Source organism: Pristis pectinata, chromosome 10, assembly GCF_009764475.1.
Source record: "Pristis pectinata isolate sPriPec2 chromosome 10, sPriPec2.1.pri, whole genome shotgun sequence".
In the NCBI taxonomy this organism is placed as follows: domain Eukaryota; kingdom Metazoa; phylum Chordata; class Chondrichthyes; order Rhinopristiformes; family Pristidae; genus Pristis; species Pristis pectinata.
In genome coordinates this window covers 75,385,475-75,411,402 of record NC_067414.1, presented here as the reverse complement: position 1 = coordinate 75,411,402, position 25,928 = coordinate 75,385,475, and the positions used below count along the sequence as shown (strand labels likewise).

The 25,928-nt window shown below is 42.3% G+C and overlaps 1 protein-coding gene across 10 annotated transcripts in view; it reads left to right on the top strand.

Annotated features, from left to right (window-relative positions):
* Positions 1–25,928, top strand: part of LOC127575402 (doublecortin domain-containing protein 2) — a 135,110-nt gene that overhangs the window by 59,345 nt on the left and 49,837 nt on the right. For all 10 annotated transcript variants that reach the window (XM_052025243.1, XM_052025242.1, XM_052025237.1 and 7 more), the window contains one exon: positions 22,971–23,025. In XM_052025243.1, the coding sequence (XP_051881203.1) occupies positions 22,971–23,025 (55 nt within the window). The remainder of the gene's footprint in view (positions 1–22,970; positions 23,026–25,928) is intronic.

Genomic DNA, 25,928 nt, shown 5'->3' with positions numbered 1-25,928 from the left:
AAATGGAACACTGAAAGAATTTTTTGCTTATATTTGAACAGTCCTTGATAACCATCATACAAGTAAATATAACCTTGATGAAACATCATTTACACAGGACAATAGATCAGCACTCCCTCAAATTTGACACATGATAAGGCAAAACAGGGTTTGAATCCATAACATTCAAATTCAGAAACGAAAGTGATACTGACTGACCCAAGCTGTCAAAGCAGCACCTAAATTGAATCGTGATATAATGCCTGTAGTATCTATTTTGAGTGTGCAAAAGATACTTTGCCATATCCGAAATTTTATTTAACTAGCAAGATCAATAAAGCATAGGCAAAGAATGATCTAGATAACTTTTGAGAAGGCTGATTTGAATTATGGTAACTTGTTCATTTTGTTGCTAGGCTATATTTCTAGTTAATAAAGAATTATGTAATTTAAATCAATGAAACATTTGTCAACAATTGTGTAATAATGCAATGTCCCATTAAGATCGGATCATTCTTAGACTAATATTGCATTATTGACTGTGTTATTGTAGAGATATTTGGACGTAAATCACAATTATCAAAGAGCTGGTACTGACAATGTAATTAATTCAATAATAACAAGCATACTAAATGGAAACAAGTATAATGTTCCTCTCAAAATATGTGTAAGTTTATACGTTCCAGATAAATATAAACTTATTAGACTAAATGATGTTTATTCATTATTGTGACTCCTTTTATTCCAAATGAAACAGAAAAAGACAGCTCCACATTGATTGTTGATAATCCACTTGATGTAACATATTTCTAAGGAACAATGCTTTATGGATGTTCTACTTTCAGTTCTTATCATATCTTCAGAGGAAGAGCTGAGAAAATTTCAGTATTCTAACAAAGGTTCAATTTATTTGATGAAAGCTTTCTCCTAAAAATCTGATTGAAGTTACCTTTTGTCAGTAGCTAATCATTTACATGTGCTTTGCCTTTCTAAATCAGCACTGCCTTGGTGTCAGCTGTCTCTCAGTGGTGGCACTCTTTTATCACCTGGAAATGTGGACATCTCTGAAAGCTGCTTATTTGCAGAGTGGATTATAATTGTAATCATTCCCTGAAGATCATTTGGGCATTTCTGTTTGTGAATCACCATTTGGTTGAGACATTAAGTGGATGCTAATAACCATCCACTTTAATTGTCCACCAACATTCATGACTAGATGCAGCAAGACGTAGGAGCTTTGACTTGATCCAAGGCTTGTGAGATTGCTTAACAGTTCTGCCATGATATTTCATGCATGCTTGATGATCAGCAATTGCCCTGATGGGCTGATGGGCCTTTTCTGTGTTGTATGGCTCTCTGACTCCATTAAGTCAATAAATCAGCTGAATCTAGTTTTATGAGTGTTTATGATCTTATTCTACTGTTCACAGACTCCTGCTGACACGTACACAAATATTTTCCCTTTAATCAATCCAATCAGGAACATCATATGTTCTGAATTATCTGACTGTGAAAGTTGCAGGTAATTCACAGGCACATGGAGGGAGCGCTCTCGTCTGTCTCTGGCTTCTAAACTCTGTGCTTGTTTGGGCGGACGCCTGTTATAATTTTGAGGGTGTATGAAAACTGTGTCTTAGATTTCCAATATAGCCATGTAGGTGGAGTGTCCACCTGTGTCTTACAAGAACATTGTAATGGGGCAGCAGCATTGTTCCTATGACATGGGCCTCTGCAAGGAGTCTGCAGGTGGATGGTAGGTGGCATTTTCTTGTGGCAGGCCTGGTCATGTATGATCTGTCCCTTGGGGTTACTGAGAAGTGGCTCCCTCTCTTAGACTTTTCAAAGCTTAGCTCAAGAAATCTGACTTACTTCACATCCTTTGGAAGGGCTTCTCAGCTCCAGCTAGTGAAAGATGGTGGATCGGTCTGCACTTCTCGTTGCCTCGGAAAAGCAGCCAACGTAATCAAAGACCCCGCCCACCCCAGACATTCACTGTTCTTCCGCCTCCCACAGGGCAGAAGATACAAAAGCCTGAAAGCATGTACCACCAGGCTCAAGGACAGCTTCTATCCCATTGTTATAAGACTATTGAATGGACCTCTTGTACGACAAGATAGTCTCTTAACCTTACAATCTACCTCATCCTGGCCTTGCACCTTATTATCTGGAGGAACTCAGCAGGTCAGGCAACATCTATTGAGAGAAATATATAATAAGATATAAGATATAGATTGTGATAGAGTGTTCTGGGTGTAGCCCGCAAGTGTCGCCACGCTTCTGGCGCCAACATAGCATGCCTACATGTCGCTAACCCATACATGTTTGGAATGTGGGAGGAAACCGGAGCGCCCAGAGGAAACCCACGCAGACACAGGGAGAACGTAAAAACTCCTTACAGACAATGGCCAGAATTGAACCCAGGTCGCTGGCACCTACCCTACCGAGACTGTCAAAAGAGTCGACGTTTCATGATGAAGGGTCTCGACCGGAAACATCAACTGTTTATTTATTTCTCTCCATAGATGCTGCCTGACCTGCTGAGTTCCTCCAGCATCTTGTTTGTGTTGGTCCAGCTTCCAGCATCTGCAGAATCTCTTGTGCTACCTTATTGTCTGCCTGCATTGCACCTTCTCTGTAACTATAATACTGTATTCTGCATTCTGATATTGGTTTTCCCTTGTACTAACTCAATGTACTGATGTGAAATAATCTGCATGCAAAACAAAGTTTTTCACTGTACCTTGGTACATCTGACAATAATAAACCAATTACTAATTAAAGGCAGTGAGACTTAAAGGCCAGAGACAATCACAGGCAGTATTTGTGACATTCTCCGCTCGTTGGATTATCCTGCATTACAGATGATTTGGCAAGAAGAGGAGCAATACTATATATAGAGAATATACAGTGGCCCATATGTCCAAGAAATTTCCTAAATGGTTATGATATATGGATTAGGAATTCAAAGGGTGGTTTCTTATGAAATGTGAGTTCAATCTGGAAATGTTATCATCACTGATGCTCAGAGGACTGTGTTCTTGGGTGTTAACATTTGTATTTTCCCTTTGGGAGAGTTTATTGGCTTCAGGTAATTGGGGACACCAGGTAAATGTGGCTAGAATTGAATATTTTGGTCCTCCTGACTGATGGACCAGAGGAAATCACGAACAGCTTTTGTGGCCTGACAGAGAATGATCAATATTCTCAAGTGACAAACCCAACTCGTGCTCATGGGAGCAGATAACTGATACCTGACAGCTGTGCATCCAGGACGATTGATATGTGATAGAACCTCTCGATGGAGTCGGAGCTGGAGTCATTAATACTACAAGGTTTCCTGGCTGGAGTCGATCCAGGTGCTTTAATGCAATACTACTTTTTATTGAGAGCAGTGGTATACATCTTCTTGACAGGACTGAAACCATGGAATGAGCAGTAATGTAAGATCCAGTGTCTCAGCAGGAGAGCAGAGAGATGCACAGCTTCATTGTAAGGTCTGTTACCTGGATTGGAGTGAGACAGCAGCACTAAGACTTGATGAGTTCCTGTTCGCAGTGACACCAAGAGTATTGATATATTGCAAATCTTCTTGAACAGACTAGAAGCAGGAGCAACTAGGCCTCTTTTCAGGAGTGGAATCATTGACACATGACAAGACCTTTCATTGAACAGACTGAGCCTGACCATTGATACCTGACAAGGTCTCTTTGTCAGGCTTAGATTGAGTCAGAAGCATTGATATATAAATAGATCTTCTGTCAAGATGAAGCGAAGGGTGCATGGGTGCAACAATCTTTTGATAGAAACAAATTGAACTTAATGCACTTGCACGTGACAGTGTATTGTGCCAATAACAGTAATGCATGATGATCTCAACAGCAAGGACCACTGTCATATGATGGCCATCAAACCAATAAATGAATAGAACTCTAAATTGGCACAATATAAGGATCACCAATACATAGATTTAAAACAAAATTAGAAAAAAATGAAGAATATAAGAAACATTTTTTATGCACACTAAGAAACTAAAATGTGGAACAACACACGAAGCACTGGAGGAACTCAGTGGGTCAGGCAGCATCTATGGAGGGAAGTGAACAGTTGATGTTCTGGGTTGAGACTCTTCATCTGGATGGCTAAAATGTAGAAATGAGCAGTGAGGGGTAGGGGAACAATAAGATTGGAGGCTGTGGAGGGGAGATCTCCAGAGGTGATGAGGCTAGTGACGGTATGGGAGACAGTGGCCTGATGATTGTTGGTGGGGTGCTGGTCCAGGGGTAGGTAAGAGGAAGGGTCCAGATGAAGGGTCTCAACCCGAAACGTCGACTGTCCATTTCCTTCCATAGATGCTGCCTGACCACTTGAGTTCTTCCAGTGCTTTGTGTGTTGCTCCAGATTCCGGCATCTGGAGCTATCAAAATGTGGAGCTCTTGCTGCAAAACCATTATGGAGATCCAGGTTAAAAGTACTTTAATAAGGAGTCAGATGATTGAAAGGGAGGAATGCTTGTAAATGAGGAACAGAGTAGAATTAGGCCTGGAAGTTTGTGGAGTAAAACAGTGCAGCACACATAATAGATAAAATGGCTTGCTCGTATACTGCAAGGTTTTATGACAGGTGCATCAAGGCCTAACTAGGCAAACCAAACCAGGCCCAACAATGAGAGAAGAGTAACTGACATTAAAATCAGTTTGGAATGTGATGGAGCTGATGATATGCCGTCTGTAATGCTACTATTCTTATTACATGTTCAAATCTGCTGCTTGGTCATTACACTTATGTGATGCAGTAGAAACATTACACTTATGTAATGCAGTAGAAACAAATCCCGGTAGTGTAGCGGTAGCATAACGCTATTACAGCGCCGGCGACCCAGGTTCAATTCCTGCTGCTGTCTGTAAGGAGTTTGTACGTTCTTTTTGTGTCTGTGTGAGTTTCCTCCAGGTGCTCCGGTTTCCTCCCACTTTCTAAAGACATACGGGTTAGGAGGTTGTGGGCATGCTACGTTGACGCAGGAAGCGTAGCAACACTTGCGGGCTGCCCCCCAGAACACTCTACGCAAAAGCTGCATTTCACTGTGTGTTTTGATGTACACGTGACTAATAGAGAAATCTTATCTTACACAGCTATGTTGCTGAGAGCCTCTGATGTAGAGTCTGTAAGCTTCATTAAGGCTGTAAGGAATATCAATAACTTCCTTATTCTATAATTCATGTGTAATATCATTTGGTGCTGAATGTTTGGCTCCTTCAGTTACATGAGCACCGTTTCTTAACAAAGAAACTTTTTGACAGTTGTGTCAGGTTGATGCAAGACCATGATTTTATTTAATTGATTGTGCCCTTGGGCTTTACAGATACAGCTGATCACAGCCTTGTAGAATTACAATTTATCTGTGGCTTTTGGCTAGGGGAATCATAACTGAGCTTTGCCTGCTCTTTGGATCCAGATGTTCTGAGTTACTTCCATCCTCCCTAGAGCTCCCCTGCTGGACATTTGGCCTCTGTGCCTCCTTCCAGGGTATATCCCTTGAGTTAATGGGAAATGCACTCAAATTAAATGTTAATACTGACTGAGAGCGGGTGGTATATTCAAATTAAAAAAAAAGTTCTTTCTTGAAACAGTTTCAATAGTATTAATATGATTTCCATCTCCCCTAGCATTGAAGTCACAGGAAACATTACCCAACACCATTGACAAATAAAACATCACTTCCATTTGTCCCAGCTATACACAAAAGTCCATGAATGCAACTGAGTTGCTTCCCAACAACATCAAACTACCTTATACAAAAAGAAATGTAATGGTAGATTGTAGTTATCTTGACATTCAGAATTTTTGCAATGCTGTGCAGATGTGTTTGCTTCCTGTCAATAAGAATGTCTGGTGTGTTTCATCATTGCAATTGCTTGTTCTTTGTAAGCGTTTTCCTATTGGAAGGAGAAAGTAAATGGGTAGCTTCTGGATATCACTGTCCTCTTCTATGGATGGAGTTAGCCTACTCCCTCCTACTGACATTGATGTGATGGTTCAATGGCCATTGGTATGGGACATCTGTAGTCCTGCAAACAGGGAATTGCGGCTTGGCTTTATCACCCTTGCAACATCATGCTGTTCATTGTCGCTGGGTGCCTGTTTCAAGGAGAGAAACTTCGGGACCATAAACAGGGAGGAAATAACAGGAACAGAAGAGCAAGAACAAAGCCCAGGGGCAGTATTGTCCTTTATTTTCATGGCCTGAGATCTGTATGAGTGTAGACTCTCAAACAACTATGGGGTGAATTGTTGGCATGCTTAGCATAGTGAATGCGGGAAAGGCAGACCACTGCCGATTAGAACCTCAGTTCTCTGGTGTCTTGGTGATAGTGTTATCGTTAAGGAGGCTATAGCTGAGTTTAGAACCTCAATGAAAATTGGTTTTGAGATGGTTGTGTTTCAGAAAACACATTCTCTACAGTAATCTACACCTTACACCTGCTCCCTGTAGACTGCATAAGTTGATCATACTGAGCTACCAAACTGTGGGTTCTGTGAATCCTGGTTTCAGCAGCTGCTGGAGCCAAAGTCAAAGTCAAAGTCAAAGTCAAGTTTATTGTCATATGCACAAGTGCATGTATGAACAGGTAAAATGAAAAACTGACTTGCAGCAGCATCACAGCCATATAGCGTCAGATAAGCAGACTTCACAAGAAGATCATAAATTAAACATAAATTATGCACTATTTTTACAAGAAAGAACACAATTCGAACAAAAAGAGACAAAGTCCATTGTAGTGCAAGGTGATCAAAGTGGTCATTGTGTTGTTATATTGAGGTTATGATTAGACTTGCGCCAGTTGGTTCAAGAACCGAATAGTTGAAGGGAAGTAGCTGTTCTTGAACCTGGTGGTGTGGGCCTTCAGACTTCTGTACCTCCTGCCCAATGGTAGCTGCAAAAAGGTGGCATGGCCCAGATGCTGGGGATCTTTGATGATAGATGTTGTCTTCTTGAGGCAGCGCCTCATGTAGATACTACTGATGGCCTATGGGGAAGACCACATTCAGAAGGCTGGAGCAGCTCTAATTTCTCCTGGGTTTGCTCTTCCTCCCTTGTGCATTGTGCCGCTCCAAGCGCTCCTTTCTACCGCCTTCCAACAACTCTTCGCCTGGATGGTGCTAACCGTGTGGGTGCTGGTGATGCTTGGCCGGGTGAAATGTATGGTTCAGGGTGCATCTCAGAATCTCTCACCATAGCAGATGAGAACATAAAGAAGTGGAAGAGAAGCAGACCTTATAATCTAAAGGCACCTCTCATATAGCAAGATATTGCAGTGTATCAGAACACTGTTCTGCAATGTGTGTCTGTACGTGAAGGAATAAACCTGTAATTGAGTTAAGGTAGCAAAGAATAAAAATACAAAACGGTACTGCCCGTGGGCTTTGTTCTTGTTCTGTTTCTGTTATTGCCTCCTTTTTTATGGTCCCTATGTTTCTCTCCTTGAAATGTGTCAGATAATTGCAGTTCATATTCCCTCTGCTCTTCGCTGTGTACTTTTGTCCCTGAGTGAGCAGATTGTGGCTTAAATGCCACTTCTGAATTTGAGCACAAAAATCTCTAGGCTGACACTGAAGTGAAGGAGTGATGCACAGTTGGAGGTTATTGACTTTTTAAAGAGTTGTTACAACCAAAACCACATCAGTTTTCTTGGTAAAAGGTTTCTCAGTACTTCTTCAAAGGAGTTTTCCCCATTTCCTGGTCTACCCACAAGGCTACAAAAGCAGTACATAATTTACAACAGAGACACAAGAGATTCTGCAGATGCTGGAATCTGGAGCAACACAAACAAAAAGTGCTGGAGGAACTCAGTAGGTCAGGCAGCATCTTTGGAGGGAAATAAACAGTTGATGTTTCGGATCCAGACCCTTCATCAGGACGTAATTTACAATGTTTATTTTTCTACAAAGGCAGAAAAACCCAACACGGAAATTGGCTTGGCCATGCCTAACAGGAGAAGTTAAAGCTAGCATTCTGTCAAAGGGCTATAATATTGCCAAAACAGCAGAAAGCCCAATGATTGGGAACATTTCAGAACTCAGCTAAAGAGGAAGAAGAAATTGATAAGAAAAAGTGAAGTTGCAGCTTCACTCACTACCCCCTCGCTGTGTCATCCGCTGACTCCTTGTTATTCCAGTTACTACCCACTCACTGACTCATTCATTGCAGGTGATAGCAGGTCCCTTTGTAAATAATAATACAATTGGGCAGAGTCAACATGGATTTATGAAAGTGAAATTGTATTTGCCATATCCGTCTTTTGAGCCTATAAGTAGCAGAATAGATAAGGAGGAATCAGTGGATGTGGAGTATTTGGATTTTGATAAGAGCCACGTAAGAGTTATTAAACAAAAATAGAGCATTTGGGTCGAGGGATAAAAAAAGAGTGTGAATTGAGGATCGGTTATAGGAACATATAAACATACAAATATACCAATTAGGGTCAGGAGGAGGTCACTTAACCCCTCAGAATTTCACCTCCTTCAATAAGATCATGGCTGGTCTGATTGTAACCTTGACTGGTTGCCACACTATAGGAAGCATGTGATTGCACTGGAGAAGGTGCAGAAGAGATTGACTAGGATGCTGCCTGGGATGGAGTGTTTCAGTTTTGAGGAGAGACTTGAGTAGGATGCCTCATTGGAGCAGAGGAGGCTGAGTGGGGATCTGATGGAAGTGTACAAAATTATGAGGGCCATGCATCAGGTAGATAGTAGGTAACGTTTCCCCAAAGCTGAGGTATCTAAGGTTAGAGGGCAATAGGTTTAGGGAAGGGAGTAAGAGGTTTAGAGGGAATCTAAGGAAGAATTTTCACCCACAGGGTGTTTGGAAACTGAAATGCACTGCTTACAACATTTAAGAAGCATTGACCATTTGGGCCAAAGGGCCTGTTTCCATGCTGTATGACTCTATGACTCCAAGTACCTAGGTGAGCACTTAAACCCCCAAGGTGTAGAAGCTTATGGACTAAGTACTTGTAAATGGGATTAGTATAAATGAATACTAGATGGTCGGCATGGATTGGTATTGGTATTGGTTTATTATTGTCACTTGTACTGAGGTACAGTGAAAAACTTGTCTTGCATACCGTTTGTACAGATCAATTCATTACACAGTGCATTGAGGTAGTACAGAGTGCATTGAGGTAGTACAGGGTAAAAACAATAACAGAATACACAGTAAAGTGTCATGGCTACAGGGAAGTGCACTGCAGGTAGACAAAAAGGTGCAAGGTCAAGCAAGTCCATCTCATCATATAAGGGAACCGTTTGATAGTCTTATCACCATGGGATCGAAGCTGATATGGTGGGCTGTAGGGCCTGCTTCTGTGCTGTATGATTCTGTGACTTTGCAACTCAACACTGCATTACCATGTACCTGTAGTAACCTTTACCCATTGCTTACCAAATATCAGTCTACCTCTGCCATAAAAATACTCAAAGATTCTGCCTACTCTGCACTTCGAGGAAGAGAGTTTCAAAGATTCACAACGTTCTAAGAGAACATTTTCTTCTCATCACTGGCTTCATGAACATACCCACATTTTTTCAAAGCAGCGACCCTGGTTCAATGTTCTCCGACAAGAAGAAACATTCTCTTCACATCCACCTTGTCAAGACCCCTTTGGATTTTATGTGTTTCAATTAAACCCCCTCTCATTGGTTTAAGCGCCAGTGGATACACGCCAACCTGTCCAACCTTTCCTCATTAAGCAACCTGGCTATTCCAGTTATCAGTCTGGTAAATCCACTTTCAGCGCACTAGTGAGGTGTGCAGAAGGGCATCCTTGGAGTGGTACCTAAAATGATCAGCACAGGACTGCCAGAGGACCAACAACGATGGCATGCAATAAACAGAGCTCAGGAATTTTAGAGGCAAAGGATCAAACTGAAGCTCTGCAAGCCTATTATATCACAGCCTGAATGATGGTGGACAATTAACTAGCCCACAGGAGGAGGAAGCTGTAAGGTTGTCCCTCTCCTGATCAGTGGAGGACCCAGGATGGGGGTGCTGAAGCCAAAGCTGAGGCATTCGCTTTAGTGTACATCAAGAAGGGCTGAATAGATTATCAATCTTGGCTTCTTCCTGAGATCTAATTCTGTCACTGCTTCATTCCTGCTTCATTCATTTCCCCATTGCTACTTCCCTGACTTCCCCATTTGCCCCTCACTCCCACCTCACTGTCTCTTCACTGTCCCCTCACACCCCTCATTCCCCCTCACTGTCCTCTTACTGCCCCCTCACTACCCTCTCACTGCCCCCTCTCCTCTTCACCCCTGTCACTGCCCCCTCATTGTCCCTTCACTGTACCCTCACTCCCCCTTACTTTCCCTCTGTCCTTCACTCCCCCCTCATTGTCCTCTCACTGCCCTCTCTCCCCCTCACCCCCCTTACTGCCCCTCACTGTCCCCCTCACCCCCTTTACTGTCCTTCACTCTACCCCCACACCCCCTCACTATCCCTTCACTGTCCCCTCAGTGCTCCACTTACTGACCCCTTGCTGCTCCACTCACCACATCTCTGGTGTTACCTTGCAGCTTACCAGACCTCTCCCTTTCTGGACTGTGTGCCATTGTTTTAAAGTGACAGCCCAGCCACCGCCAGTATTGTCTTCCCCTTGTTCTTGTTTTGAAAGTCCCTCAGCTTTCCATTCCAGTTCTTTGGGTTCTAAGTTGACTGATGAGGTCAATATGGGAACCACAGAGTCTATCAGAGTTGGGACAGGAGATGCCCGATTGGATGGATGGGTGAGTAATTGGTGAGCTGGTGCCCTCCTTCTGCTGTTTACACTTATCTCTGTGTGCTTTTAATGCATGGGTTTAAGATTCTCAATACCATGGGTTTTGTGCCTGGTTTGCAGTTTTGATATCAGACACCCTTTTCCTCAGTTATCCAAAGGCTGTACTGACCCTGAAGGCAATGATACATGATTGTCTGCTTTTGCAGAGAGGTGTCTCCCGAGATATGAGAAGCAGGATATGTTTTCCTGTATTTCACCATGAACCTTTATTGTGGTACAGCAGAAACTCATTGGTAGAAGGCCTTTGTTTTGCAGATATTGAATGTAAGGACCATCCTCTCATCAGCTTCAGTGAACGAATTGTTGATGATGTGGAATTTGGCTTCCAAATCTACTTAGTTAATGACTTTTGTTGGGGTGAGCTTGGTCTGGAGAGAAAATGTAAGGTGAACAGCTTTCCATTGACGTAAGTTAGATTCAGAACATACCTGGTGCCAATGTAGAACTGTAGATGGTCTTGACAGTGCTGAAGAACCCAAGCATGTCATGGCTATCAGCAAATGCTCTTACCACCTGCCATCCATTCTTTAGAAGCTGGGTTTTCTTCTGGACCTCTGTGTTCGGGTGCCGGTAGAGCCATTCCTTTTCCCTCAAAGGATGGAGAAAGTTCCATTCTAGGAATGCTCTATTTATGCAGTTCATTATCTCCTGGATCTCCCCAGTCATTCTCATCAAACCATTTCTTGATAGAGAAGCCAAGAGTCCCTTCACAGATACCAATTATGATGGACTTCAGGCAGTCCATCCACTATGAATGCTGTTGGCCAAATACAGACAGGTTGTCTGTGAGGCATTGTCTGAGGAGAGCTACCTTTGTGGGGTCCTTGAGAGCTTTGACATTGATTTTCTTGTATTATTTCTGTTGCTGCTGGTGTTCAGAGGCCATGTGGTGTTACAGTATGGATTTGGCAGTGGTCAGTTCAACAGTAATCAGTGCTATGCCTGTCAGTGTGTGAGTGATGCAAACACCCTTGCTGTCCCTTGCTTGAACAATGATTTAATTTAACAGGTGGCAATGCCTGGAGCGAGGTTGTTGCACAAAGCCTCTGCTTGTCCCTCTGACAAAACAGGATGTTGCTTACAAGACTGTGCAACACACATTTTGTTAGTTACAGGACCCACTTCCTCTGTAGCTGTGACACTTTACTCTGTATTCTGTTATTGTTTTTACCCTGTACTACCTCAATGCACTGTATAGTGAATTGATCTGTACAAATGGTATGCAAGACACTGTACCTCGGTACAATTGACAATAATAAACCAATACCAATACCATTGGAGTTCACCATCCCTACTCCCTCTGTGCCAAACTCACCTTGGCAGAGGCTCGGACTTGGGAGCTGGGAACATGGCAAGTGTGTGCAGAGATGGAGGAGGATGTATAGGAGTATATGTATTTATGTACATGGAGGGGTATATAGGAGGGTGGGGGGAGAGCAGAGAGCAGAGGGGCAGATGCTCAGAATAAAGGGAATGAGGGATAGGAGGACTGAAGGTAGCAGGGGTCAAGGAGAAGTGGGTGTGGTGGTGTTGGTGGTCGTGGGGAAGAAGAGGCTGCGGGCGAGAGCATCTGTGCCTGAGCCCACCTGTGTGAATGTGCAGGCACATTAGAATGAGTGCATATATACAGGGGGGCATCTAATGGGGTTGCCCACCAATGTATGACCAATATTAACCATGCATCAGTAGGACACCCAAATGTTATACTGTGATCTTAGAGTAATGTACTGATAGAACTGTACCCACCAGGACCGAACACCAGTGTTATCTAGTGACAAACCTGTACCCACAAGCACTGTACCGCAGTGTTACACAGCGATAGACTTGTACTCACTGGTGCCAGACCCCATTGTTATACAGTGATCTATGCCCCAGTGCAGGCCTGTATCAACCAGAGCTGTCCCCCGGCATTATACAGTGACAGCATATATGGTGACCTGTAGTTACCAGTACAATCAAGAAAGTGCAAAATTGGTTTTGTCAATTTCACTTCCCACTACTGTAATAACTGGGGTACGGTATGTAGTATAATGCAGAAGACAGCAAGAACCTTGTAATTAGTTTAAGCCGGTGTTATAGTTCATTCTACTTAGTTTACTGCAACTTTTGTGACATGTGCAACTAACATTGTGTGGTAACGGCTAATGTATCAAGAATGTGGTCGTCACCTTGATTAAAGCTGATTGCTAGCATTATCCATCATGTGACAAGAAGCACTTGTCATGTGACAGAAAGTTATTTAATAGGTATAAAATATTTTTGCACTAATTGAGTTGACTTCTCCTTTGGATTGGTGTTACGAGCCATGTCAATGGCCATACGTAGAGAATATAATCTTACATTGCTGTCATCAGGGGTCTCCAAAGGAAAAAGCAATGTGAAAGCACTGCTTTGTTTTCTCTTGAGAACTCTGTTTTTCTCTATTAATTGAGCAGGATTCCCCTTTGAACTGTCATCATTAATGATGACAAGGGCAATTGAAGATTCTTACATTTGTTTGTGCTGGGGATCCTTTACAGCAGAAGGGCTGTGAGAACTGTGTTTATTTTAATAGTACAAATTGTTTGTTCTAATTGCTTCATGAAACAATTTTCTCAAAAATATTGAATCTGAACCATAGAACATAGAACATAGGACAATTACAGCACAATTCAGGCCCTTCGGCCCACTAAGCTGTGCTGAACATGTCCCTACCCTAGAAATTACTAGGCTTACCCATAGCCCTCTATTTTACTTAGCTCCATATACCTATCTGACAGTCTGTTGAAAGACCCTATCGTATCAGCCTCCACCACCGTTTCCGGCAGCCCATTCCACGCACTCACCACTCTCTGAGTAAAAAACTTACCCCTAACATCTCCTCTATATCTACTCCCCAGCACCTTAAACCTATGTCCTCTTGTGGCCACCAATTCAGCCCTGGGGAAAAGCCTCTGACTATCTACCTGATCAATACCTCTCATTATCTTATACACCTCCATCAGGTCCCCCCTCATCCTCCGTCTCTCCAAGGAGAAAAGGCCGAGTTCCTTCAACCTGCTTTCATAAGGTATGCTCCACATTCCAGGCAGCATCCTTGTAAATCTCCTCTGCACCCTCTCTATAGCTTCCACATCTTTCCTGTAGTGAGGTGACCAGAACTGAGCACAATACTCCAAGTGGGGTCTGACCAGGGACCTATATAGCTGCAACAATACCTCATGGCTCCTAAATTCAATTCCCCAATTGATGAAGGACAATACACCATATGCCTTCTTAACCACAGAGTCAACCTGTGCCACCACTTTGGACTCGGATCTATGGACTCAGACCCCAAGATCCCTCTTATCCTCCACACTGCCAAGAGTCCTACCATTAAGACTATATTCTGCCAACATATTTGACCTACCAAAATGAATCACTTCACACTTATCTGGGTTGAACTGCATCTGCCACTTCTCAGCCCAACTCTGCATCCTATTTATATCCCTCTGTAACCTCTGACAGTCCTCCAAACTATCCACAACACCCCCAACCTTCGTGTCAACCTTCGTGCCATATTATAATAAACCAGCCATTTGTGGCACTGTATCATAGAATCATAGAACAGTACAGCACAATACAGGCCCTTCGGCCCACAATGTTGTGCCAACCTTTAAACCTTGCCTAAGACTATCTAGCCTCTACCTCCCCCATATCCCTCTATTTTAAATTCCTCCATATGCTTATCTAGCAATCTCTTGAATTTGACCAATGTACCTGCCTCCACCACCACCCCAGGCAGTGCATTCCATGCCCCAACCACTCTCTGGGTAAAAAACCTTCCTCTGATAGCTCCCTTGAACTTCCCACCCATTGCTTTAAAGCCATACCCTCTTGTATTGAGCATTGGTGCCCTGGGAAAGAGATGCTGGGTGTCTACTCTATCTATTCCCCTTAATATTTTGTACACCTCTATAATGTTTCCCCTCATCCTCCTTCTCTCTAAAGAGTAAAGCCCTAGCTCCCTTAGTCTTTCCTCGTAATCCATACTCTCTAATCCAGGCAGCATCCTGGTAAGTCTCCTCTGCACCCTTTCCAATGCTTCCACATCCTTCTTATAATGAAGTGACCAGAACTGGACACAGTACTCTGAGTGTGGTCTAACCAGAGTTTTGTAGAGCTGCATCATTACCTCGTGGCTTCTAAACTCAATTCCACGTCTTACGAATGCTAACATCCCATACGCTTTCTTAACTATCCTAACCATCTGTGAGGCAACTTTCAGTGATCTGTGGATATGAAGCCCCCCGGATCCCTCTGCTCCTCCACACTACCCAGAATCCTGCCATTAACTTTGTACTCTGCTTTGGAGTTTGTCCTTCCAAAGTCTACTGCCTCACACTTCTCCGGGTTGAACTCCATCTGCCACTTCTCAGCCTAGCTCTGCATCCTATCAATGTCCCTCAGCAATCTTCGATAATCCTCCATACTATCCACAACACCACCGACCTTTGTGTCATCTGAAAACTTGCCAACCCACCCTCCTACTCTCTCATCCAAGTCATTAATAAATATCACAAAAAGTAGAGGTCCCAGAACCGATCCTTGTGGGACACCGCTAGTCACAGCCCTCCAATCTGAATGCACTCCCTCCACCACAACCCTCTGCCTTCTACAGACAAGCCAATTCTGAATCCACACAGCCAAGCCTCCCTGTATCCCATGCCCTCTGACCTTCTGAAGAAGCCTACCATGTGGAACCTTGTCAAATGCCTTACTAAAATCCATGTAGACCACATCTACTGCACTACCCTCATCAATCTGCCTGGTCACCTCCTCAAAGAACACTATCAGGCTTGTGAGACATGATCTGCCCTTCACAAAGCCACTCTGGCTGTCCCTGATCAGACCATGATTCTCTAAATGCCCATAGATCCTATCTCTAAGAATCCTTTCCAACAGCTTGCCTACCACAGATGTAAGACTCACTGGTCTATAATTCCCTGGAATGTCCCTACTACCTTTTTTGAATAAGGGGACAACATTTGCCACCCTCCAATCCTCCGTATAGATGGATACCTATGACTCTCACCAACTTTTACCAATGCACCATAGAAAGCATCCTATCTGGATGTATCACGGCTTGGTACGGCAACTGCTCTGCCCAGGACCGCAAGAAACTGCAGAGAGTTGTGGACACAGCCTAGCGCATCAGGGACACCAGCCTCCCCTCCTTGGACTCTGTCTTTACCTCTCGTTGTCTTGGTGAAGCAGCCAGCGTAATCAAAGACCCCACCCACTCGGGTCATTCTCTCTTCTCTCCTCTTCCATCGGGTAGAAGATACAGAAGCCTGAGGGCACGTACCACCAGACTTAAGGACAGCTTCTACCCCACTGTGATAAGACTATTGAACGGTGATGGACTCTGACCTCACGATCTACCTTGTTGTGACCTTGCACCTTATTGCACTGCACTTTCTCTGTAGCTGTGACACTTTATTCTGTACTGTTACTGTTTTTACCTGTACTACATCAGTGGACTCTGTACTAACTCAATGTAACTGCACTGTGTAATGAATTGACCTGTACGATTGGTATGCAAGACAAGTTTTTCACTGTACCTTGGTACAAGTGACAATAATAAACCAGTACCAATACCAATACAGGTTAATATATAATGTGCTGGTCCAGCACAAGTAAGCACAGTTCTGCCACTATATAGTATTGGCAGACATTTTCTGGCAGGTGTAAGTAACAATGGTGTTCAGTACTGATGGGTCCAGATTTGTCACTGTGACAAACCTGTACCCACCAATACTGTCCTCCACCAGTGATACACAGTGACAGACTTGTCCCCACCAATACTGACCACCAGTGCGATCTGTGTTAGACGTGTCTGTAGTATGAGAGTAATAGAGTCATAGAGCACAGCAACAGGCCCTTCGGTCCAGCATGTCTGTTAAATTCCATTTGTCAATGTTTTGTCCAATTTTTCATCTGATCCATATCCTGCTGCAGCTTTAGTTAACCTTTCTCACCATCAACCACACCACTAATTTTTGTATCATCTGAAAACTTATTACACCTTATACATTCACATCCAAATTGTTACTGTGTGTCAGTGACATCAAAAGTTCCAGCTTCAATGCTTGTGGTACACCACTGGTCATAGACTTCCAGTCAGTAAAGCAACCCTCCACCATCACCCTCTGCGTCCTGTTACCAAGCCAATTTTGGATCCAATTTATCAGTCTGCCCTCGATCACATGGGCTATTAACCTCTGGACCAGCTTACCACATGGGACCTTGTGAAAGGCCTTACTAAAGTCCATGTAAACAACATCTACCGCACTCCTGTTATCAATATGCTTAGCTACTTCCTCAAAAAATTCATTCAAATTTGTGAGATAGGACTTCCCATGAACAAACTCATGCTGACTATCCCCAATTAATCCTTGCCTTTCCAAGTGAAAATAAATCTTGTCCCTTAGAATTTTTTCCAATAGTTTCTTTACCACTGAAATAAGTCTCACTGGCCTGTAGATATTTGCCTTATCCCTGCAGCTCTCCTTGAATAAAGGAACAATATCACAAGATCACAAGATCACAAGACAAGGGAGCAGAAGCAGGCCATTCAGCCCATCGAGTCTGCTCCAAGGAAAGGGAAATAGAAATGAGAAATGGGGAATGGGGGAAAAAGAAAAAAAAAACTATTCTAATCCCAATTACCGGCCTTATCCCCATATCCCTTGATATCCTGACTATTTAGATATCTATCTATCTCCTCCTTGAATGCCCCCACTGATCTGGCTTCCACTGCTGTACGTGGCAAGGAGTTCCAGAAATTCACCACCCTCTGGCTAAAGAAATTTTTCCTCATCTCTGTTTTGAAACTGTACCCTCTAATTCTAAGATTGTGCCCTCTGGTCTTGGACTCACCCACCAAGGGAAACAGCCTAGCCACATTTAATCTGTCCTTTCCTATCAATATTTTAAATGTCGCTATCCTCTAATCATCCGGTACTTTCCCATGGCTACCAAAGATGCAAAACTGTTAGGATCACAAGAATCTCCTCTCTTGCCCTCCCATAGCAGCCTGGGGTATATCTCATAGGGCTCTGGGAATTTGATCACCTTTATGGGTCCCATGACATCCAGCACTTCCTCCTTTGTAATGCTAACATGCCTAGAATATCACCATCCCTCACCATGTCCTTTGCCTCAGTGAATTCAGATGACATTACCCACACCCACTGGCTCTATGCAGATTGCTCCATGGTCCCTAAGGGGATAATCTTTACCTAGATACTCCCTTCCCCTTAATAGTCTTCTAGAATGCCTAGGGATTCACCTTAATCTCATCTGCTAATGATATTTCATGGCCTCTTTATGCCCTCCTAATTTTATTTTTAAGGACTTTCCTACACTCTCTATATCCCTTGCTGGAGTGTGCCTGTCTTCAGTTGCCTATACCTGTTTTATGCTTAATCTTTTCATCTTCCTGGCATCCCTTGTCATCCAAGGTTTCCTAATCTTGCCATCCTTACCTTTCACCCTCGTGGGAATATCTTGGCCCTGTGCTCTCACAACCTTTTTTTTAAAAGACTCCCACATTGGATGTTGGTTTACTCAAAAGAAGCTGATCTCAATCTATTCCCACTAGGTCCTGCCTTACCTTATTGAAATTGGCTGTCTCCAATTTAGGACGCTAATTTATGGGCCCCTCCACAACTACCTTGAAATTGCAGAATTATGACCACTGTTCCTGAAATGCTCCCCACTGACACTTGTACCACTTTCTGGCTTCATTTTCCGAGGTTATATCCTGTAGACCCCCATTTCCAGTATGACTATCTATGTATTGGTTCAAGAAGCTCTCCTGGATGCCCTTTACAAATTTCTCCCAATCTAAGCCCCTCATGCTAAGGCAATCCCTGCCTATATTGGGGAAGTTAAAGTACCTCACAACTATAAGCCTATTGCTCTTACACCTTTCTGGATTTGTCTGCATATCTGCTTCTCTATCTCCCGTTGACTTTTGTGGGACTTCCAATATAATCACAGCAAAGTGATTGCCCTTTCCTCTTTTCTAAATTCTACCTATATGGCCTCATTAGAAGAGCCTTCCAAGACATCCTCCCTGAGCACTACAGTGGTGTTTTCCCTAATCAATATTGTGTGCCCCCTCCTCTTTTACCTTCCTGCCTATCATGCCTGAAATTTCTATACCCTGGAAGGTTGAGCTGCTAGTCTTGCCATTCTTTCAACCACACTTCTGTGATTGCAATAGTATCACAGCCCCAACAGCAAAAGCAATCTTCCCTGCAAGAATTATCGCTTCTCTTCCAGCTCAGGTGAAACCTGTCCTGCCTGTATGATTTACGCCCTCCTCAGAAGCAGTCCCAATAATACTAGTATCTAAAGGCCTCCCTCCTGCACCATTCCTTTAGCCATGCATTCATTTGATCTATCTTCCTAATTCTGTACTCACTAGCACTTGGCACAGGTTGTAATCCAGAGATTACAACCTCGGAGGTCCTGTTTTTAGCCTCCTACTTAACTGCCTAAATTCACTTTGCAGGACCTCATCCCTCTTACTACCTCTGTTGACAGTACCAATGTGTACTCTGACTGCTGACCACTGGGTGATCACCCTCTCCTTTCTGCTCCAAGACAACCATGACCCTGGCACCGGGGAGGCGACACACCATTTGAGAGTCTCCACTATCTGGGCCATGCCATCTTCTCACAGTTACCATCAGGCAGGAGGTACAGAAGCCCGAAGTCCCACACCACCAGGTTCAAGAACAGTTAGTTCCCTTCAACCATTCAGTTCTGGAACCAACTGGCAAAACCCTAATCACTCCAGTTTAGCAAAACTATGACCACTTTGATCACTTTGCACTAAAATGGATATTTTTGTGCTAACTGCGTTCTTTCTTGTAAAAATTGTGTAAATTTATGTTTAATTTATGTTTTTCTTGTGAATGCTGCTTATCTGATGCTATGTATCTGTGATGCTGCTGCATGTAAGTTTTTCACTGCTCCTGTGCATGCATGTACTTGTACATATGACAATAAACTCGACTTTGACTTTGACTTCATTCATGGCCACAGAAAGTCCTGTCTGCTTCCCTCTCTATTAGGTCCCCTACTGTATTAGGTCTGCACTCTGATTTAACAGGGGCAGACTGTACCCACCAGCACTGCATTCATTGCATAGTGGAAACCTGTGTCCACCTTTAAAGGACAACTGAATCCAGAACTAGATATCGAACTGGATCTGGACACAGCTCCAGAAGTTGGGATTGGGCCAGATATGGTTCCTGAATCCCATTTCTAGACTTGTATACTTATTTATATGCTAAACATGAAATGTGTGCTTGAATGTATTTTAGTCACATCTGTGGCTATCATAGCATCTGTGGTTTATGTCTGAAAAATTATGATCTTTATTGGAAGTCATAATTACTTGTAACCACAGTTGAATTCATTTTAATGTATTTTGTGAAGTGTCATAAAAATTAATATCACAATGAATAACATACTATAAGCTCTATTCTCTTTTATCTTGTATGTAGGCAGAAAACTTGTTCATGTGGGAAAAATCAGTTCAACCAAGAAAGTGCAAAATTGACTATTGATTTTGTTCTCTGAGTGTGAATGACAATTTCACTGCCCACTGATGTGATAATTTAACCAAGTTAATTATCAGTTAAGACTCCAATTGCACTGTGCACCTAAAATCTAATAGTAAATCACCTGTGAAATAAATGCACGGCTGAAAAACTTTAAACATTGCTGATGCATTGCCTTCTATGTGTTCAATTAAATAGCACAGCTCTTGACTGCAGCACAATTTAATAGAACAGAAGTAAATGACCTCACTTTCACTGTGGGTTAACCATATCAAACATGTCTTGCTTCCAGGCCAGTTCTATGGAATCTTATTGACGTGAGACTTGCAGACTTTGTCATACATGGGCAGGAGTTGTTGACAGGGTAATGGCCAGGTAGCTTGGGATATGGTGTGCTCCATCTGGCATTTATACTGGACTTCTATGTACTCCTGAGGAAGGGATTCCAGATTCTCAAAGCCATCCTGAAAGAAGTTATTGTTAGCATATGGGTATCACTGTCAAGGCCAGAATTTATTGCCCATCTTAACTCCCTCTAAAAAAGTAATAATGGGTCATAATTTTGATCTGCAGCAGAACATATGCTGGGCTTTTCCTTCAATTGCTGTAGGTAGGGAACTCCAGTATCCTGACCAAGCCATAATGAAAGAATGGAGCTTGATTTAGAGGAACTTGATAGTGACTCCATGCTTCATTTGTCCTTGTCTTTCTTGATGCTCAATGCCCTGAGTTTGGGAGGTGTTGCTGAAGATTCCTTAGCGAGATGCTACAGTGCAACCAGTAGATAATGCTCACTACAACAGGGAACACTGGTGGCAAAAAGACTGGATATGTCAGGTGATGAGGAGCTTGTCAAGCAGACTCATCTGCTATGGATGATGATGGATCTCTTTAGTGTTGTTCCAGGAAAACGCAACTAGGAAAATAAAGGTTATCCCATCACAGTCATGGCTTGAGTTTGAGGATGGTAGAAAGGCTTTAGGCAGTCAGGAGGGGTATGAGATGGAGGAAGAGAATGAGAATAGCCAGTCTCTAACCTGCTCCAGCCATGATGGCTTTTATATATCATTTGCAATTGAATCTGGGTAATGGTGGCCTTCAGGATGTTGGTAATGAACCAATCAATGGTGGAACTTCATCTGAATGGCTGAGCAAATTAAAGTATTCAGATTGGAATAATAATTTCCTGGGCTGATAATTATTTGCTTCTTATTGGCCCGCACTTGGATATTGTGTTGATCTTATTGCATGCAGGCACGGACTACCTTATTGCCCCAGGAATTAAGCTTGGAATTAATTGTAGTACAGTCATTAGGAAGTCTTCCCATTTTTGATATTAAGATCACTGATGAAGCAGCTGAGCATGCTTGGGCCAAGGCTGTTGTTCTGAGGAACCCCTCCATCGAAATCCTGGAGCTGACACCTGGGATTGGCTTCCACCAATCAGCACCTGTAAGCATAGTTGATGGCATCTTGACCAGTGACTGATGGGCATCCTGACTTGTACTGGTAAACTGGTAAATTGGTTTATTATTGTAACATGTGCGAAGATACAGTCAAAAATTTTGTTTTGCATGCCATTCATACAGATCATTTCATCACATCAGTACATTGAAGTAGTACAAGGGAAAAGCAACAACAGAAGGCAAAATATAGTGTTACAGTTAGAGAGAAAGTGCAGCACAGGCAGATAATAGGGGGCAAGGTCATATCGAGGTAGATAGTGAAGTCAAGATTCCATCTTATCGTATAAGGAGATCTTTCAATGGTCTTATAACAATGGGATAGAAGCTGTCCTTGAGCCTGGTGGTATGTACTTTCAGGCTTTTGTATCTTCTGCCCGATGGGAGAGGGGAGAAGAAAGAATGTCCAGGGTGGGTTCACCTACTATTGTTTCACCTACTATCTCTGATAGCAGGGAAGAAACTTTCTCTTTTGATAACATTATCTAAAGGAAATATGGCCATGTGCTTCACAAAGGAAGAAAGGAACCAAAGATCAGTATGTCTGGGAGAGTTTGGATGGGATTGAGACTGAGATTGAGGAGGAGAAGGAGAAGTGTTTATTGTGATCCTGCAGTTTACAAAGAGAATGAGAGAAATCTTTAATTCAAGCCATGATGATTCCTCTCTTTTTTATTGTAATGTTTGAACCTTCCTGGAAATCTGCTCATTGTTGTTTGCTTTTGGTTGAATACAGTTATCTCTTGAATATTCACCTAGATAAGTCATTGTTAATTTGTTTTATATTTTTACATCTTAATAACTGACCTATTCTTGTAAAACATTTATCATGGTAGCTACATAAAACTATCAATTTGATAGTTTTCTTCAATTTATTTTGACCAGCTTGGCATTTATATGCTGCTTGTTTGATATTTATCAAATGTAATGACTTGCAGAATGTTATAGAGTAAAGGGGAAGAACTTGAAATAGTTCCCGAATTAATAAATGAGATGAATCATGAACATGGAAATGAAATAAGTGTCAAGGCAATGGATGTTGACCCCTGTTTTATGACGATGGCTACAGATTGTTTTTCATTTTGTTACAGATTTCATTCTGATCTGCTTCCTCCAATCCACAGAGGTCGAAAGGCTAGAGGAAGGGTAAGGTTTTACTTTTTTCCTTGCTCTGTTATAATTGAATTCATTATACCGTTAGACTGGAGTCTACTGCAATAACTCAATTTCATAAATCTATCATCTCTGCAATGTTTTAAGATGAGATAGGTCAAAGGAGTTAACATAGTTGTACATCCTTTAAATAGTATTTCAAAAATGATGAACAGATTTTCTACCAATTCTTTTAAAACTCTCTCAGACATTGGCAAGAAATTGATACTGTTTAAAATGTAAAATTAGCGTGTTTTGAAATTGACCATCATTTTAAATGTAGAAACCTCTGCAATATTACTTAACGTGTCTCTACTAAACTTTAACTATTTAAATAATGAATTTAGTTAGATAATGTTTATTTCAGATGACATAACTATAATTCACAAAAACAAAAAAAAATTAAGTCTGCTAGTACTTTGCACCAACTGAACTTTTCTTAAACTTTCCATTGTTAAACTACAATAGGGTGATCACTTTAGATAACGTTGTGAAAGAAAATGAATGAACTACTTTCTTAAATCAAGCTTTCTGTAAACTATCTGATTTGAAAATGGGGTAAAAAATATCAATCCAAGCAGAACAGCACATTTCTGTCTGTACTTATTGACCATTTCTTTAAAACACAGATTTTGTATGAATTGAATGGAGAGTTTAGCATCTTCAGAAAATGCTCTCAAAAAATTATAACCTGAACTTGGATTCATTATTGACTACATGACACATTTGGTTTCTAAGTCTGGACTTCCTGCGGGAGGAAGCAAGCTCCAGGTTTACCATTTCAAATCCTTTCATTGTTTTCAAAGACCTCTATCAGGCTGCCTCGAAGTTTTTACTCTAGGCAAAGAAACATCTCAGCCATTTCATTCTTTGATGATAATTGTACCATCTTAATTCTGGCATAAACTTTATACATTTTCTTTTGGACTTTCGTCAATACTATTTCTGTTTGGAAATACGAATATATAAAAAAAAACACATGTTGACAGGGTCAATGTAGCAAATGCCTGTTTCTTCCAAAATTCATGCACATGATTTAGTAAAATATAGAGAACTGGTTATTACACAAAAGTGTGTTTTGGAAAAAAGATACAGAAAATACAACCTTCCTGGCTAAATGGGCAGCCCACCCACAGTTCACAAATTAAATAGATTAACTGAATAGTTGAAAGAATATGGAAACAGTGCCAAAACAATGAACTTCAGCAAATTAGCTGGCACATTAGTGGACTCTCATATCTATAATACATAGAGATAATGAGGGTAAATATCCACAGGGGTCGTCTCACTATAATTTAAGAGGATGTGCTGTGGAAATTGTGGGAAAATGACATAAGTGGTAGTTAAGTTGTTTCCCTAAATACTCTACGGTTCTTCTGCCAAAGTTGAGGCAGATGAGAAGGGAATTCAAAATCACTGAGACATGTAGTAGCTATTTTATTCCCCCATGCTAATTAACTCTCCTTTTGAAAGGAAGTCTGAATTCTTTATTTTAACTTGTTAGCCTCTTTTTAACACCTTCTTAGCTGGTCCCTTAGGGTTGAGAATGACTTGCTTCTGCCCTTGTTTTGTGGAGTCTGAGGTGGCTGCTGAGGTCAATATGGGATCTGCAGACTCCCACGCAGGTGAGGCAGGAGGTTCTTGGTGGATGAATTGGAATTGGAATTGGTTTATTATTGGTATGAGAGTTTGGGAGGCGGTACACTCCTTCTGCTAATAGCATTAGATATCCATGCACATCTGATGAAAGGACTCAAAAGTTCTCAGTGCCATCCTGACCATTCATGGGCCAGGGATTCCCACTAAATCAGAGAGGATCTTACACTTTTACAAGGAAGCTTTGAGAATGTCCATGTATGAGTTCCCTCACCCAGCTGGTAATCCCTTGCTGTGGCAGAATTCAGAATGCGCGGCAGCACTGTACGCCTTCTGGACCGACAGTTGTAATGGCTGCTGAGAGGTGAAACAGTTTAAGCTCCTGGTACCCTCACAGCTCATTTTCTAGCTATAACCTAGCTTCACAGGTGATGGTGCCATTGAAAGCTATCAAAATGCTTACAATTGAATGCAGATTCCTTTTTAAGAAGGGCCAAGCTGCATTGGTGCAATAGGATGAATGCTTAAAATTGACTGGGCTTGTCTGACATCAAAGGATTGACCTTGACAGTAATCTTTGGATTTGGTCCCATGTGAGAGAGTGAATGGCAGGTACAAGTAAACGGCTACAATACGATTAGGCAGGCATGTGTCCTGGATAGAAACAGCTGCTTCCTTTTCCCCCAGGGGCAACCAATTATCCATTGAAGTGCAACAGATGATTTGCTTGCCTCCTTTCTGGACTTCAAGCTGTTGCGTCACCAGGATGCCTTGAGTTCAGCAGCAGGAGCTCTTCTGTTTTGTTGTGGTTCCTGCTTGCTCAGGAATACCTGTCTGCACAATCGGACGACCCATTCTCGAGTGAGGCAGCATTGTCCGGTTGGAACTGGCAATCTGACTGGCAGAGAGATGCTTGTGATGGAATGGATGACAGACTTGCAAGTGGGGAAGAGACTAAGGGAACTAGAAGCATGAGTAGGCCATACAGTTCCTCTGCTCCATAAATCATTATCTTGGCATATCCTGAGACTAAATCCAGTTTTCTGTCCCAGTCCGCATATATTCAGAGTCCCAGAGAGTTTGATAATCTATCGATCTCAGCCTTGAATATATTCAGCTGACTCAGCATTCACAACTCTCTGCTATGTCTGACCTGATAGCTATCCCTCTGGCCTCCTCTGATCTGGCTTTCTTCACATGAATATACCTACGAGGATAATGAATTAGGCCATTCGGCACCTCAAATCTGCTCCACCATTTGGTAAGATCATGGTTGATCTGATTGTAACCTCACTCCTGCA